Source organism: Pomacea canaliculata, linkage group LG3 (genome assembly GCF_003073045.1).
Source record: "Pomacea canaliculata isolate SZHN2017 linkage group LG3, ASM307304v1, whole genome shotgun sequence".
In the NCBI taxonomy this organism is placed as follows: Eukaryota; Metazoa; Mollusca; class Gastropoda; order Architaenioglossa; family Ampullariidae; genus Pomacea; species Pomacea canaliculata.
The window spans coordinates 19,192,043-19,205,386 of NC_037592.1; the positions used below are offsets into that span (position 1 = coordinate 19,192,043).

The window sequence follows — 13,344 nt, forward strand, 5'->3', positions numbered from 1 at the left end:
TCATCTATTCCCAGCGAAATGTGTGTCTGGGTTTTAAATGGTACTGTTGCTCGCTGGCTTTGTTTGTTAATTAAATCCAATTCTTGTCCATTATGTAGTGTCTAAATAATCTCTCCCCTACACCTTTGCGTGTGCCTGTTCTTCAGCAAGATGTACACCACTATTAGACAATTTCGTTCTCTCGCTCTTTGTTTTCCTGCATGTCTCCTTCTTGCTTGTAAGTCTTCACATTTCTGTCCCACTTCTTTATGTCTCAGGCCTGTCTATTAGCCTGTCCATTATGCCAGTAGGAATAATACCTCAACTCAGAGTTCCTATTGTTGTAAACAATGTGCCTATCAATAAAAAAGATGTGGCTGATAATGACAGATGCTTTCTGTATTTCCTGTACATCCTGTGCTAGTCGTGTGATGCAAGTAATCCTAAAATTGTTATGAAATGCTGAACACTTGTATGAGTATTTCATGGGTCCCGGCACATGTATTTTGACATAAATGGACGGCGGTTCCCTCCCTGCACTGTCACATAACTACAAATGATTGCCACGTGTATGCAGTCTCCCCACTCCCTCTCCCCAGTGACAGCCACTGGGCCATGTCCCACGTAAATCTTGGAGAAATGTCATGAGTGTTACGCGACATGAAGCATACAGAACACCATCCCCACGTTCTATACCACGACGACTTGCCTGTCGTCTCACAAACTATCCCTCTCTGACAACTTTATGTAAACCCTTTCTCTCAATATTTTTACCCTGGAAAGGTCATGAGCCTTTTTGTCTCACTCCAGTGAGACGAACCCAAAAAACTCTCCCGTAATCCGATCTGTACAGTGTCACTGTCATCGATATGACATCAGAGTGAGACAAGGTTCATCGCATGCACTCTTCACAACAAACAAGATCGGTTGACGGCGACTTCTATTAACCACGGTAAGCTTTTGTGAAGCTATTAGTCCTTAAGAAGGCTCACAGTTAGGAATACAAAAGTTATTGTCTACAAGCGACACACAGAAAGGCGAACGATAACATTTGGACTCAGTGAGCAAACTTGTGTTGACCTTAGCTCTTCGAGTGGCTTTGGGGCGCATAAAGGTCGTTACCACCCAAGCCACACTTCTGTCACGTGGGCACACCCTGTCTTGCGGGGAAGTGTGTGATGTGCCCCAGTACTAGAAAGCTTTCCACACTTAGGTCGTGGTGGCTCGTGTGCTCCTAACTCCATAATGGTTTTTTTGTAAATTTCTAACGACCACATTAATGTACGAAAAAGAACAGGTGAGCGCTCATGCGGCCCCAGGCGATGTAGTCGCTGCATACAGAAGACGGTCTTCACTAAAGACTGTGACTATACTATACCCTCTTTAATGTTGCACCTGGCAGGTGTGAAATATCTGCGACTAATCAAAAATCAGTTTATGTGGTTGGGACCCTGCTAAGGTCGTGATGTCAGAAATATGTAGCTTAGAATGTTTGTTTTTACTAACATTGAGAAGTAATCGCAACTCATAAGTGGTGACGGCGATGTCAGTGAGAAGGACAGTTGTCTCCCGGGTAACATCACTGTCTGTTGTTTGGTTGACTTAAAGGAAACATTTCTTGTTCTTTGTCTTGATGTCGTTTAGTTTCAGAACTACAAACGAAGATCTCTTCCGCAAATTTTCAAGTGCTGGGTTAATTTTATCCAATAACCTAAAAAATCATAATAACCCAAGAACATAAACAGTCTTCAGTAATCTCTACCCTACAGCACCCCATCCCTATCTCTAACCAGATGTTTATGTGCATATCTACGAGCATGAATCTGAAGTAACTAGTGTATTATGTTGATTCTACCACAGCCTGCCTGATAAAACACAACTGTCTGCTACTCGTATAACAGGTCTTTGACATCATTGGCCTTACCCAGACCCCGTCATGTGACCGGGTTCATCCCATAGCGTGATACGCAAGCACACACACATTGCATGGGTTGGATAACGGCATCTTCAAAGTGGCAGTTACGACCTCGCCACTACATAAAAAAACTCAAAAGTTTCAACCTGACATCAGAATGCTCCCCTCTAAATTATTATAGTTTCTTTTTTTATTTTCCAAATTACATATTTTCTCACTTCAGAGAGAAAAATACAAAACTTGACGGGAGTGGTGTTAAATCTTTTCGACATCCACTTTCCTGTGAACACAATATGCGACAGATATGTCAATATAGAAAATGTCAGATTTACACCCCAAGCACGATATCCTGGCAGAGTCACGAAGGGCAAATAACTAGCACAGGTTCAGCAAAAGAAGCTCTTCAGGGTGAAGAGGACAATTCGTTGTGTGTGTGTCCAACAAAACATACGTCCTTCAGTTGATGTCAGGGGTCTCGATGACTTCAATGACATACAACCAGCCTTCGTTTCTACATTGTGAGTGTTTTGTTGACTGATCTATTTAAAAATATGTATATTGTATGCAGCGTACGGTGCTCCCTTAACTATGGATGGTGTGCTGATGGTGACAGAGATGGTACAGTCAAATTCACTATCCAAGCTCCTGCTGTCCCATTTCCTGTTAAACCCGTTTTTATTGCCTTACCCTGTATTTTAAGCTACCGGCTATAACAAGTGTACCTCCAAAATTTCACCTGAAAACGGAACTCCGCATCTTGCCTATTTTGAGTACGAGATCCATGCGAGATCCACGTCCTTCTCAAAGGCACATTAACGAAATCCTGGCAATTGTTCTTGCCGCTAAGTTTTGCTAATATTATTGATTACGATAGCTGAAGTAAGTTTATTAAAATGTATTAGCGTTATATATGGAATTGTGGGAGGTCATTTGAATGTGCCTCAAGGAAGCAGGCATGATCACCATAAAGATAATGAAAAGGAACCCCGCTATCCGAACCATTCTGCCTCAGTGATGTACACTTGCAGAGTGAGAGTCAATTGTACTTGTCATCAAAACGACTTTCGATACTTGTCATCGCTATGACATCGATACGACTCGATGATGCGACTTAAAAGTAAACGTTAACCTCATTATTCTTCCTTTTCTCTCTTGCAATATTTGTCAAGACATTTTAAGAAAATAAAAAAGAAATCTGCTGTCAGCCATTCGACCATTGACTGGTTCCACAGTTTCTCGATTAAATTGTATTTTCACTCACACATTGGTCTGCACTCTACCTAATAACTTATGCTTAGATGCCATGTTACCCGACCCATTTATTTTGTATCGTTTGATCTATATTCTATTTTATCCTACTACCATGAATAATCCCACCTCTATCAGTCCCTCTGCATACTTTATCGTCTGCTCCTCTATTCTCATCAAAGGTGCTAGATACTATTTTCCGGACTCTGACTGGATACCCTTTTCCGTTATCGAGATAGGGAAGTTGACAGCCGAGTGTTTGTGTTTTCCTAAGATACTGAAGGTTAGAACCACGAGGGATTTTGAAAGAGCCTAGCTTTCTGAAGAGGCCATTGTGAGAACACCGATATCCAAATGATTTGATATATGAATATGCTTATTATTGCTTTGGGTTTTGTTTAGTGTATATTATTAAGATCATTATAAACAAAGAGCATCAAGAGAGACTATTCCATATCTGAATCGGTATCGATATGGCGTCTACCTCAATTACGACTGTGTCGAAACAACAAAAATCATTCTCATAATGCCAAACCTTCCAAGTGTCGCTTTCCGAAAAAGCGCATTTAATTAAAAAAAAGTTTGATTTGCTGTCTTGCTAATTAAATCTTGTCTTAAAAACTGTTTTGTCTGTTCGATATCAATGGGCATCATGTCATGACAATCCTAGGTCGGCAGCGGAGCGCAAACAAGAAATATAAGAAAAATCCAATCAACAGTTCTTCTATACAAATCTTGAATACACTTACACAGATAAAAGATAACTAGAAGTAAATACAAAACTGTGTTATATGAAAAAGGAAAACACGACAACGATACTAATAATTAATAACTTTTGTACCGCATTACCATGAGTTAACTAATGACATTATTCAGCAAAGCTATCACAAATAATATTAATAAATTTGTTACGGTGTTTCAGTACGCGCAGAAGAGTATTAAATTTAACTGCATTCGGGGTGTTTAAAACAAAATTTAGGAATTAATCTCTTGAAGCTCTTGAAGTAATCACGTGCTAGAATGTAGTGAAATTCATCTCCAATATCACAGGCTTAGCATAGTGTCGCTGTAACCTTGATACATTGGAAAACTAGTCAGTCTGAACTGGGAGATTATCATTTAATGTTCTAAGCTTAAACTATGTTAGACAATCTAAGCATGATGGGATGTTAGTAGTCATATATGGTTTTTGACTGAGTAATTTCTAGAATACTCTTGGATCACTGATCTTTAAATTTCTTTGCTAACCAGAGCCTGATGATATCTTTTGTATTCCTTCTGTACTTTTTTTTTACTCTTTACTAATTCGATGTTTCTCACTTATGAGTTCAGCAGTGTTATATCGTTTTTCTTTATTTTTAGTACTCATAAATAATTGTCTTTTTACCTTACATTGTGTGTTAAATGAGGGGACATGAGCTTGTTGCAATGATTTTTGGTTTCTGATTCCTAGGATCAGCTTCTTGAGACAGTCCAGATTTTCTGCACGTTTTTGGAATACATCATTGATGCTGATAACGATGGAGTCAGTTTGCTTGATCCAGGTGGCCACAAACTGTTTTACAATGTATGGAACAGATATGCCTGTTGCGAAACAAAACACTTACTTTCGAGTTCGACTTCTCTCCGCCATCTTCTTAGCGTCCAAGTCGATGGACTCATCCTTGCCGCTGCTGATGGACAGGTCGATGGACACACGTTTCTTGACCCTAGCATCGCCATTAGTCAAGTAGCTTGGTGAAGCTTCTGATGACACGGACGGGAACTCGTGCACGGGACCCATGACTGGGAAGCCGACCTGTGGTGTAATGTTTTAAGTTAAATATTCATTTGATCCGAGGGAATCTACCTCTCATTCCTAACACTTTTCACGACTTTCTGTAAGCGAAGACCTGTATCAGTGCTTTAGTATACTAGCTTTTGTTATACGATGGCTGAATTCAATGGTTTGCAGCAAATGCAGCTATTCTCCCACGTCGTTCAAGCTAAACATTCCAATTCAAATAAATCTTAAATATTGAATACAAAAAGCAATCGAACATTCCAAAATCACCTCTCAGCAGTCTTGTCAACACTGTAGACCGATGGATCAGAAAGAAGGGTGACTTCTAAGTGACACTGATATTGATACAGAATCTTCTGATAGCCTTCGACGACGACGACTGTACCTCTCTAGATGCGGGGATATCACATGATAGTCTCACCAGCCAATAAGTGTCCACGAAGCACCAGTGCAGAGAGTATGATATACACCCATAATAACAAAATAGAAAATTGTAGTGCCCTCCTGTCAGATTACATGGCTTGTTGTGTGCGTATGATGAGTGTGGACAATAAAGAACCCTCGACACTGCCACTTGTACCTGTGATTTGTGTGAAGCGCTACATACCCTCGGCTACTGGCTCTGGCTAAGTATATCGGTGCAGTCGAGTCTGTACAGTTTTCATCTCCACAGCTATTCGTCGTCGTGTCATCAGCTCAGTACTGCCAGTTGCGGTTGATTAAAAGATTTCCAACAAACCTTCCTCTTCTTTTGTTTAGAAAAAGAAACCTTTCAGCACGGTATGAGTACTTTGTTTTTCCACCTCGCTGCAGCAGTTACTCCTCGTGATCTGAACTACACATATTTTACCATCACAATACTTATTTACATACATATAGTTTAACTGGCCACTTTCCGGGCTGAGGCTGCAACTATCATCATCAAACGGATGTTCATAAACTACCACCAAAGATCATTTCGACACTTCGTGTTTTAAAGCTGATTTGGAAAGATTTTTTTTCTTTTTGCTAGAAGCTACAGAGCCAGCGTAAGGACACACGGCATCTTGACCCTATAGCTGACAATTCGATTTTATCTCTGCGTCTCATCATGGGAACTCACAAAGTGCCTGAAGGCAGATCGGCTGAATGCGTGGATAGTCATCGGCAAGCCTCGCGATATTAGTAGGTCCTCTTCAAAAGAAAGACAGAAAAACAGCAGAGGACTGACAGACAAAACGATTGCGAATCAAGTTCGTGAGCTGATCACATAACATCCCAAAAATACTTTATGAGAATGCGTTCCCCAAAGTCTCGTTTTTAAGTGGATGACTAATCAGCGGATGAATGGAATGCTGGAGACATCAGAAGTTCAAAGTGCACCAAAGTCTGCAATAAGGCAGCAATCAAGTTTTTTTTTTAATCTATTAAGCCAGTTCATGTGTGAATAAGACGAAGAGATTAAGCCGGATGGTGAACCTAGGGATAATGTCAGTGTGCGGAGGTCAAGATAAACAGCAAACAACATGTAAGCGGTAACAAGACATATGGCAACTGCTCTGAGGAAGCAATGTGCAACGTCGTATCAAAAAACTGTCCACAGGGATAAAAATCTGAATATCAAGGAGTTTTCTGTAGACTGTACTGAATAATTTTTTTTTTTTTTTTTGAGGCGCCTTGAGCTTGCCCTTAGGGTACGGATAAGGCGCTATAAAGAGACCTTTATACTATTACAATACTATAATAATAATAAACAAAAGGTACTGACAATGTAGGGTAAAACGATGATATTTACTGTGTATTTGACATGCTAGCTACTTTGTTCTTGCAGTAATTAATGGCAAATGGACAGACAACTGACTGTCAATTCGTCAAGGTTATCCTCTAAAATTATTAAATAAAAAAATGGACTACAAGCCCTCAGGAGATATTGTGGGATGTCGCGAGAAAAGATTACATTCGCAATTCAGTTTTCTATTTTTTTAACTTTTGGTTCATTCAATCATTCACTCTCTGAAGTGAACTAACTCTTTTTACTTACTCCAGTTGCAAAAAAAAAAAAAATGCCGAAAATACACAGGTACCCTAGTAAAGGATACGGGTTTCGTATACTTTCTATGGGATCCGTATGTTTTGGGCTGCTATGATGAATCTGTCATTAAGTCATCACCATTAAATGGTTATTTTAAAAAGCCTCATATTATTATATGTCATTGAAACAGCTCAACAACTCTACAATTTTACCTGCGTGAATTCTTCGGGGTACCCGGATAGGTGTCCTATTTATGCAGTGACCCCCCAATTAAAAGAACATTTCTTACATTTACAAATCTTTATCTTTGGTTCCCTCAAAGCGACTAATCCGAAAATCAAAGTGAGATGCTGAAACGCGCTGAAAAACTTCTGTGCTACCAATCAGAAAACACTTCAAATTTCTTAACAAAGTCATGCATACCAAAGCTGGTTAAAACCCTGTTCAGTGACTGTGTCCCCCCTATGAAACAATGACCTTTGCAAAGGCAAGTAAAATAAATTAAGTTTAGTTTAAGTGAATTAAAAATAATAAGGAGCGGACTTAATTTTTTTGTGTGGTTACATATCATTCTGTCCCCTGAAGCTTAAAAATTGTCAGTAACATTTGTTGAAGAAGACGAGTACAAGGCGCATGAGAAAGATGAGTCTGCAGGCCATGGGAGCGGGGATAATGGGCGGGGTGGCCAGCTTCTTGTGTGATTTGTGGGGATTTTGTCACCCGTTGGTGTGTTGTTCTATAAATGTCGTTCTTGCGTTATCAGCTTGAAGTCCGTTTATATTTCATTTGCTTTCTACAAACACACCCTTTGCTCCCAGAACGTGGGCTGCTGTAGCGAGGAGGAGGTCTTCGCAGACGCAAACAGTAGTTCAACTTACTATTGAGGACTTTTTAACATTCCTCAAATATTTTCCCCACCTGTGTAAAATTCCTGCCCTTCTTTTCTGAACCTATACCATTTTGCATGTTAATACACAGGCAAAATATAAATGTGAGATGCTTTAAATGGTTCCTTCTAAATCATGATGGTTGAATGTGGTTAATGCTGTCTGTTCAGAAAGTGTTGTGGTCGCTGCTAGCCTTTTAATTACTTCGTGAAATGATGAGCATCGTGTAATAAAGAAGCACACAAACCTTTCTGGACATGAGGCCGACTATCCTCTCCCGGATTCCCCTGTGTTCCCATAGTATAAGACAGTATGCATGATTGCTGAATGTATTCAGTATGTGTGTGTTGACGTGCGTATATGCTATGTGTGTCTATATGTATAAACATATACATCGTGTATGTGTGATGTTTGTGTGCATATGTGAACAGGTACATATGTAGATGTGCTATGTAAGTGTGCTATATATGTAAGTGTGCTATTTATGTAGGTGTGCTATATATGTAGGTGTGCTGTATGTAAAAGCTTATTTATGTAGGTGTGCTCTCTCTATATATATATGTAAGTGTGCTGTATATGTAGGTGTTTTGGCAGGTCATCCCAGTTCCGCAGGCTCTATCTTATCAGCGGAGTTCAAGAAGAGGAGGCTTAGTGGTCATCTCATCATCCTCTACGACAAACATCGTAAATTCAAAAAGCAATGAATGCGTCACGCAACGGCGTGAGCGCCGGTCGGCTGCCACTCTAGAAAATATAGTGAATATAAATTATCTTTTCCTCGTGACTCATTGTTGACATGCACCTTACAGATGAAGAGAAGACTGGAGGAAGAGGCAAACTAAAAAAAAACAGTCACATGTTTCGACAGGAGAGGAAGAAGGCGCATGAAATTAATAATAACATGTGTTAGTGTGTTTATTAGGCTGTTTATTTCGTATAATATTAGTGACTAAGTTCCCACTACCCTGTTCATACTTCTACCCTTTGCCCAACTCAACACACGTACCTACACAAATACGATTGCTCTTTGTTTGTCTGTCGCACACTCTTTAGTAGTCTTCTAATCAGCCTATAGAGTGGCTTCATTCAGTTTAAAATAAGCTGGTCATACAAACCCCAATGGTCCTAATACAGGCAAGAACTTATAGAAAGCAAACTGTAGGTTGCAGAAGGCATCCGAGACCTACAGAGCTCACGAGGTCTACAAGACTGTAACCGAGAGATGACTACGCAAGTCCAAAATTTTCCTTCATATTGGTAGACATAACCGTGACTTCTGACTTCTAAACCAAAGTTAAAACCTCCGGCATTAGTCCTCTGGTAGTTTTTATTTTCAATCATTGGTGTTGATATTTGTCCTTTAACTTATTTTCCTCCTTTCGAAGTAATTTCTCTGTGATGTTGCTAGAATGTCTGTATTGTCAATGATTCTATGTGAGGGACGGATACTCCCCACTTTTTCCCTTACAATCACACACCTCTGTACGCTCTCCCACCTTCTTAGTCTCGCAATGCACAATCACAGAAGCACGATGATGTCCGAACGGTCATCATCGCTTCTTTCTAACTAAATGTATTAACCTTCATGTCATATAACAAGACATTCTGGGCATTTGACAAATACCTCTCGAAGACTTAGAAACAAATTACATACATCAACATGGAAAATGATATGCTTCTTTGCATTTTTGATACACGCAGATGCAAGTTTGGTTAAAGGGAGACAATTTCTTAAGGAGTGCACGCGTCAGTGAGCGGAAGGTTAACAGAGGAAACTTATGAGACACAGTTGAGTGAGATGAGACACACACACACACAAAGCCAACCTTTGAGTGGGGATTGCCCGATCCCATTAGACAGCAGCCTTGAACTGCATCATTTTGTGAAGACCTGGGCAATAACACTCATCGAAGGTGACTTTCGCTCAATGCTGTGAGTGTTGATGTCTCTGGCTACCACTCAGGTGGTTTAGTAACGGTTATAGTTTACGACACACTGAGGTAGATCATATAATATTCTCTGACACTGCAATTAAACTACCTGTTTCCGAAATGCTCGCGTTGAGTTAGCCGAATTTAAAACTTAATAAAGTTGTTACCCCTGTTGACTCGCTGGTATTAGTGACATAAAATCGGGGGTGACTTCCTTTTCTTAGGAGGTTAAAGAAAACTTGTCCCAGTGTCTGTTGCTTCTGCTTTTTTGTAAAACTCTTCGGTAATACGACATCACATTACGACAGACGCATGCCACCTTCATACTTTGAAATCATTTGAGGAGCCATTATTGAGGATTATCTGTAAGGAACGACTGATCGTAAATGACATACAATCCGAAATTATCGGAGACAAATTTTTAAATAGAGGCGTCCACTGTATTGTGTGAACAGAACAAAACGACTGATCGATCATTAATGTCTTTCGTTGTGTACTAATCGACAGAGGTAGTCTTCCTTGCACCAGTTATAGAAAATCATATTGAAGAAAAGGCTCTTCCATGAGTGAGTGAAGAAACGAATGCCGATAATTTAAAAAAAAAACTATTAATATAATACATTTAGTTCAAATTTTCAACTTATAAAATTAATAAATAAAAACCCAACGGAAAGTAGCAATTGCGAGAAAATAAAGGAATGAGTATTGGCTGTAAAAGAACTGAAGGAGTAAAACGGCCTTTGTTGAGTGTCACGACGGAAGCTACGCTACAGGGCTCGTTTCAGATATCAAACATTTGCAGTGGGGTTTATCCTCCAGACCTTAGGACATTCATCTCATCATGACTTTGAAATTTCTACCTCTATGCTAATGCATTAAAATTAAAAACCAAAGAAAGCAACCTAGAGACATGAACTTTTACAAGAGGTTAGCATTCAAATGTTTTTTCATCTACTCTTTGGTGTTTAAGCATCAACAGACATGGCATCGGCAAGAAAGCTGTTTAACCATCTCAGACTATTTGCGGTACTGTTACTTACTATGGCCAAAGCTGCTGGAGTTTGAGAAAGGAAGACAGGCTATTGGATTCCTTGCAAAACACGGCATGAGTGAGAGAAAGTCTTCTTTAGGCCTGCTCCCCACCTGTCCTCTTCTAGTTTCAGTGACCTGTGACGAAATGTTTGTTGTTTGATGATGCTCAGCTGTTTGCAGCTGCAGAGCATGAAGGATGTGTACATGCACTCTACGTTCTAAAGGAGACTTTGTTGCGTAAACAGATTAATCTCGCTGCACTCTGTTGCGCAGCAGAGGTGACTTCTGCGTCAGCAGTCCTAATTAAGTTGTTTCTCTAAGACTCAGCCAATGTTTTATCTTCAATTGTTCACAAGCTTCGCCAGTGACACCATCAGCAGAGACGTTAGCGACATCATGGGCGGAGAAAACTCACCTGTAGGCTGTGGACAGTCACAAAGGACGGCCGACTGGTAATTGTCAGATGAAAACGTGCGTTGACGCACAGAGAAGGCACTTTAATCTTTCCTAATTTTGATACATGTACACGGTAAAGTTATTTATGTCTAAAATAAACATTTCTTCTTCGTGTAAGTAAGCTTCCACGCTCATGCAGTGTGTCTGCAGGCGTCAGTGCAGTAGCTGGTGGGACAGTACTCCAAGGGAGATAATCGTATGCTGAGTTGGGGCAAAGTGTGCTACTGCTTACAGAATGTTATGTTGTTATAATGAAGTACTGCGACTTAAAAATATGGAATCTGTGTAAATATGTGAGAGTATTCTACCGGGAGTGAAAAATTTTCATGACGTCGGAGCAAAGTCTAGGGAAATTGGTGAAGTGACAGCAAAATACATTTGAATGAGCTAACAGTGGCAAGCAATTCCACACTTTATTTTCAGCATGTACTTGGAGCTGAAAAACAGAAATAGAGTTTAGAAAGAATTGAGAAGTTATTGAGTTTTACCTCTGACTACACAAAGATACGTTTTTCTTTTTTTCTTATTCAAGCTCGATCAAAGTTTGTGGGGTGGGCGAAATTATCTGCTTACCAATCTTTTTCAGAAAAATACGTGACAGAGACTTAACCAAGAGAAATATTTCACAGACTTTAACTGTGGCAATGAAGCACACCACCTCTGCATGGTGATTACACCCCACGCAAGTAAACACACTGAATTGGTCATTGCATTTTTAACTGTTATGAATAAAACGTTGTGAGCATCATATGTCTTGCCTCCATCGTGTCTGCACAAACATGAACACAGTAACATTACCGCACATATGATGCAAGCCATTCTCTCTCACTCTCTCTCAAACACACACACACACATGCACACACTGAAGCTCTCAAAGACTCTACATCGATCACGAGAAACTGTGATTAATAAGTGAAAACAATACGGAATCTTCTCCAGACACGTATTTGGCTGTAATTGCAATTCAAACAGCACATATATATATATACACATCATTAGCATGAATGGATATGAAGTCACACAATCTCTTGACGTGACACATACACGTGGTATACCGTCGAAGAAAGATGAGGAACGAGACAAGGTGACGCGCCGTGGCCGATTGACTTGCAGGTATTGCAGCAAAGGTTGACGAGTAATGTTGTCGTTACAATGGTAAAGTGTACAGTCCCCACTGTTGTCCCCATATTCGCAGCCTGCAAAGACAAACAAACAAGAAGCCGCTTAAAATCTTTCATTGAGTGCGCCGATTTTCAAAATTTTCTAAGGATTTTCACAGATTATTATAGGAAAAGTCAGCAGTGGATCATTTAAAAGTATTTACAGATTATAAAGTAACATTTTTCTTTTGCAAGCAAAGAATGATCTTTGCTGCCTTCTCAAATAATATTTTCCAAAACACTATAAATCACGGAAACACATCTATTAAATTTTAATAGAACATAATACTTAAAATACCATGCACACAAAATGCAGCGTATTTCAGCTTTTCTCCAAGAGCGCGTCCTACTCCGATTCTTGACTACAATAAGTTATATAGTTTGCTCATGCACACACGTGGATTTTCCTATAGGTATTCCCTGAGAATCAGAGTGTCTAGGCCCGAGAGCTACGCTGCGTTGAAACAGGTGACACAGCTCGCACGCATATACAATGCATATGGCGCTCGCTTGGCGACCGATCAGCTCTCGGTTCTAATTAGCGACGCGCGGAAAACGTCCGAGCGATGAAACTTCGGTCGATGCTGTGGCAACTTGACCAGTGCACAGTTGCTGGTCAAACAACTCTAAACAAACTTAATTGCCTAATAGTACATAGAAATTACGTTTTCTTCAACACCCCTTTCTCCGAGAAAAAAAAAAAGTGACTAATAAAGATCGAGGGTATTATCAATTTTCAATTTTGCTTCCTTCTTTTCTTCAAAGGCAGAGCTGATCAAAATTTATCCGTGTTCCTAAATACCTTAATTGAACAGCTGAATAATAAAATAAGACGAAGCAATTTATATCAGACAGAGCGAAGATATCTTATAGATAAATGGAGCAGTCTATGACGGTGTGTGCGTGATGCAAATCCACGTACATCACTTTATTTTAATCCAA

The 13,344-nt window shown here is 39.8% G+C and overlaps 1 protein-coding gene across 1 annotated transcript in view; it reads right to left on the reverse strand.

Moving 5' to 3' along the window:
• The window catches only part of LOC112560417, a 32,695-nt gene extending 21,655 nt beyond the window's left edge, over positions 1-11,040 (reverse strand). The window contains 2 exon segments of the mRNA XM_025232275.1: positions 4,750-4,940; positions 10,795-11,040. Of these exon segments, the coding sequence (XP_025088060.1) occupies positions 4,750-4,925 (176 nt within the window). The 5' untranslated portion in view covers positions 4,926-4,940; positions 10,795-11,040.
• Positions 11,041-13,344: the final 2,304 nt, after the last annotated feature.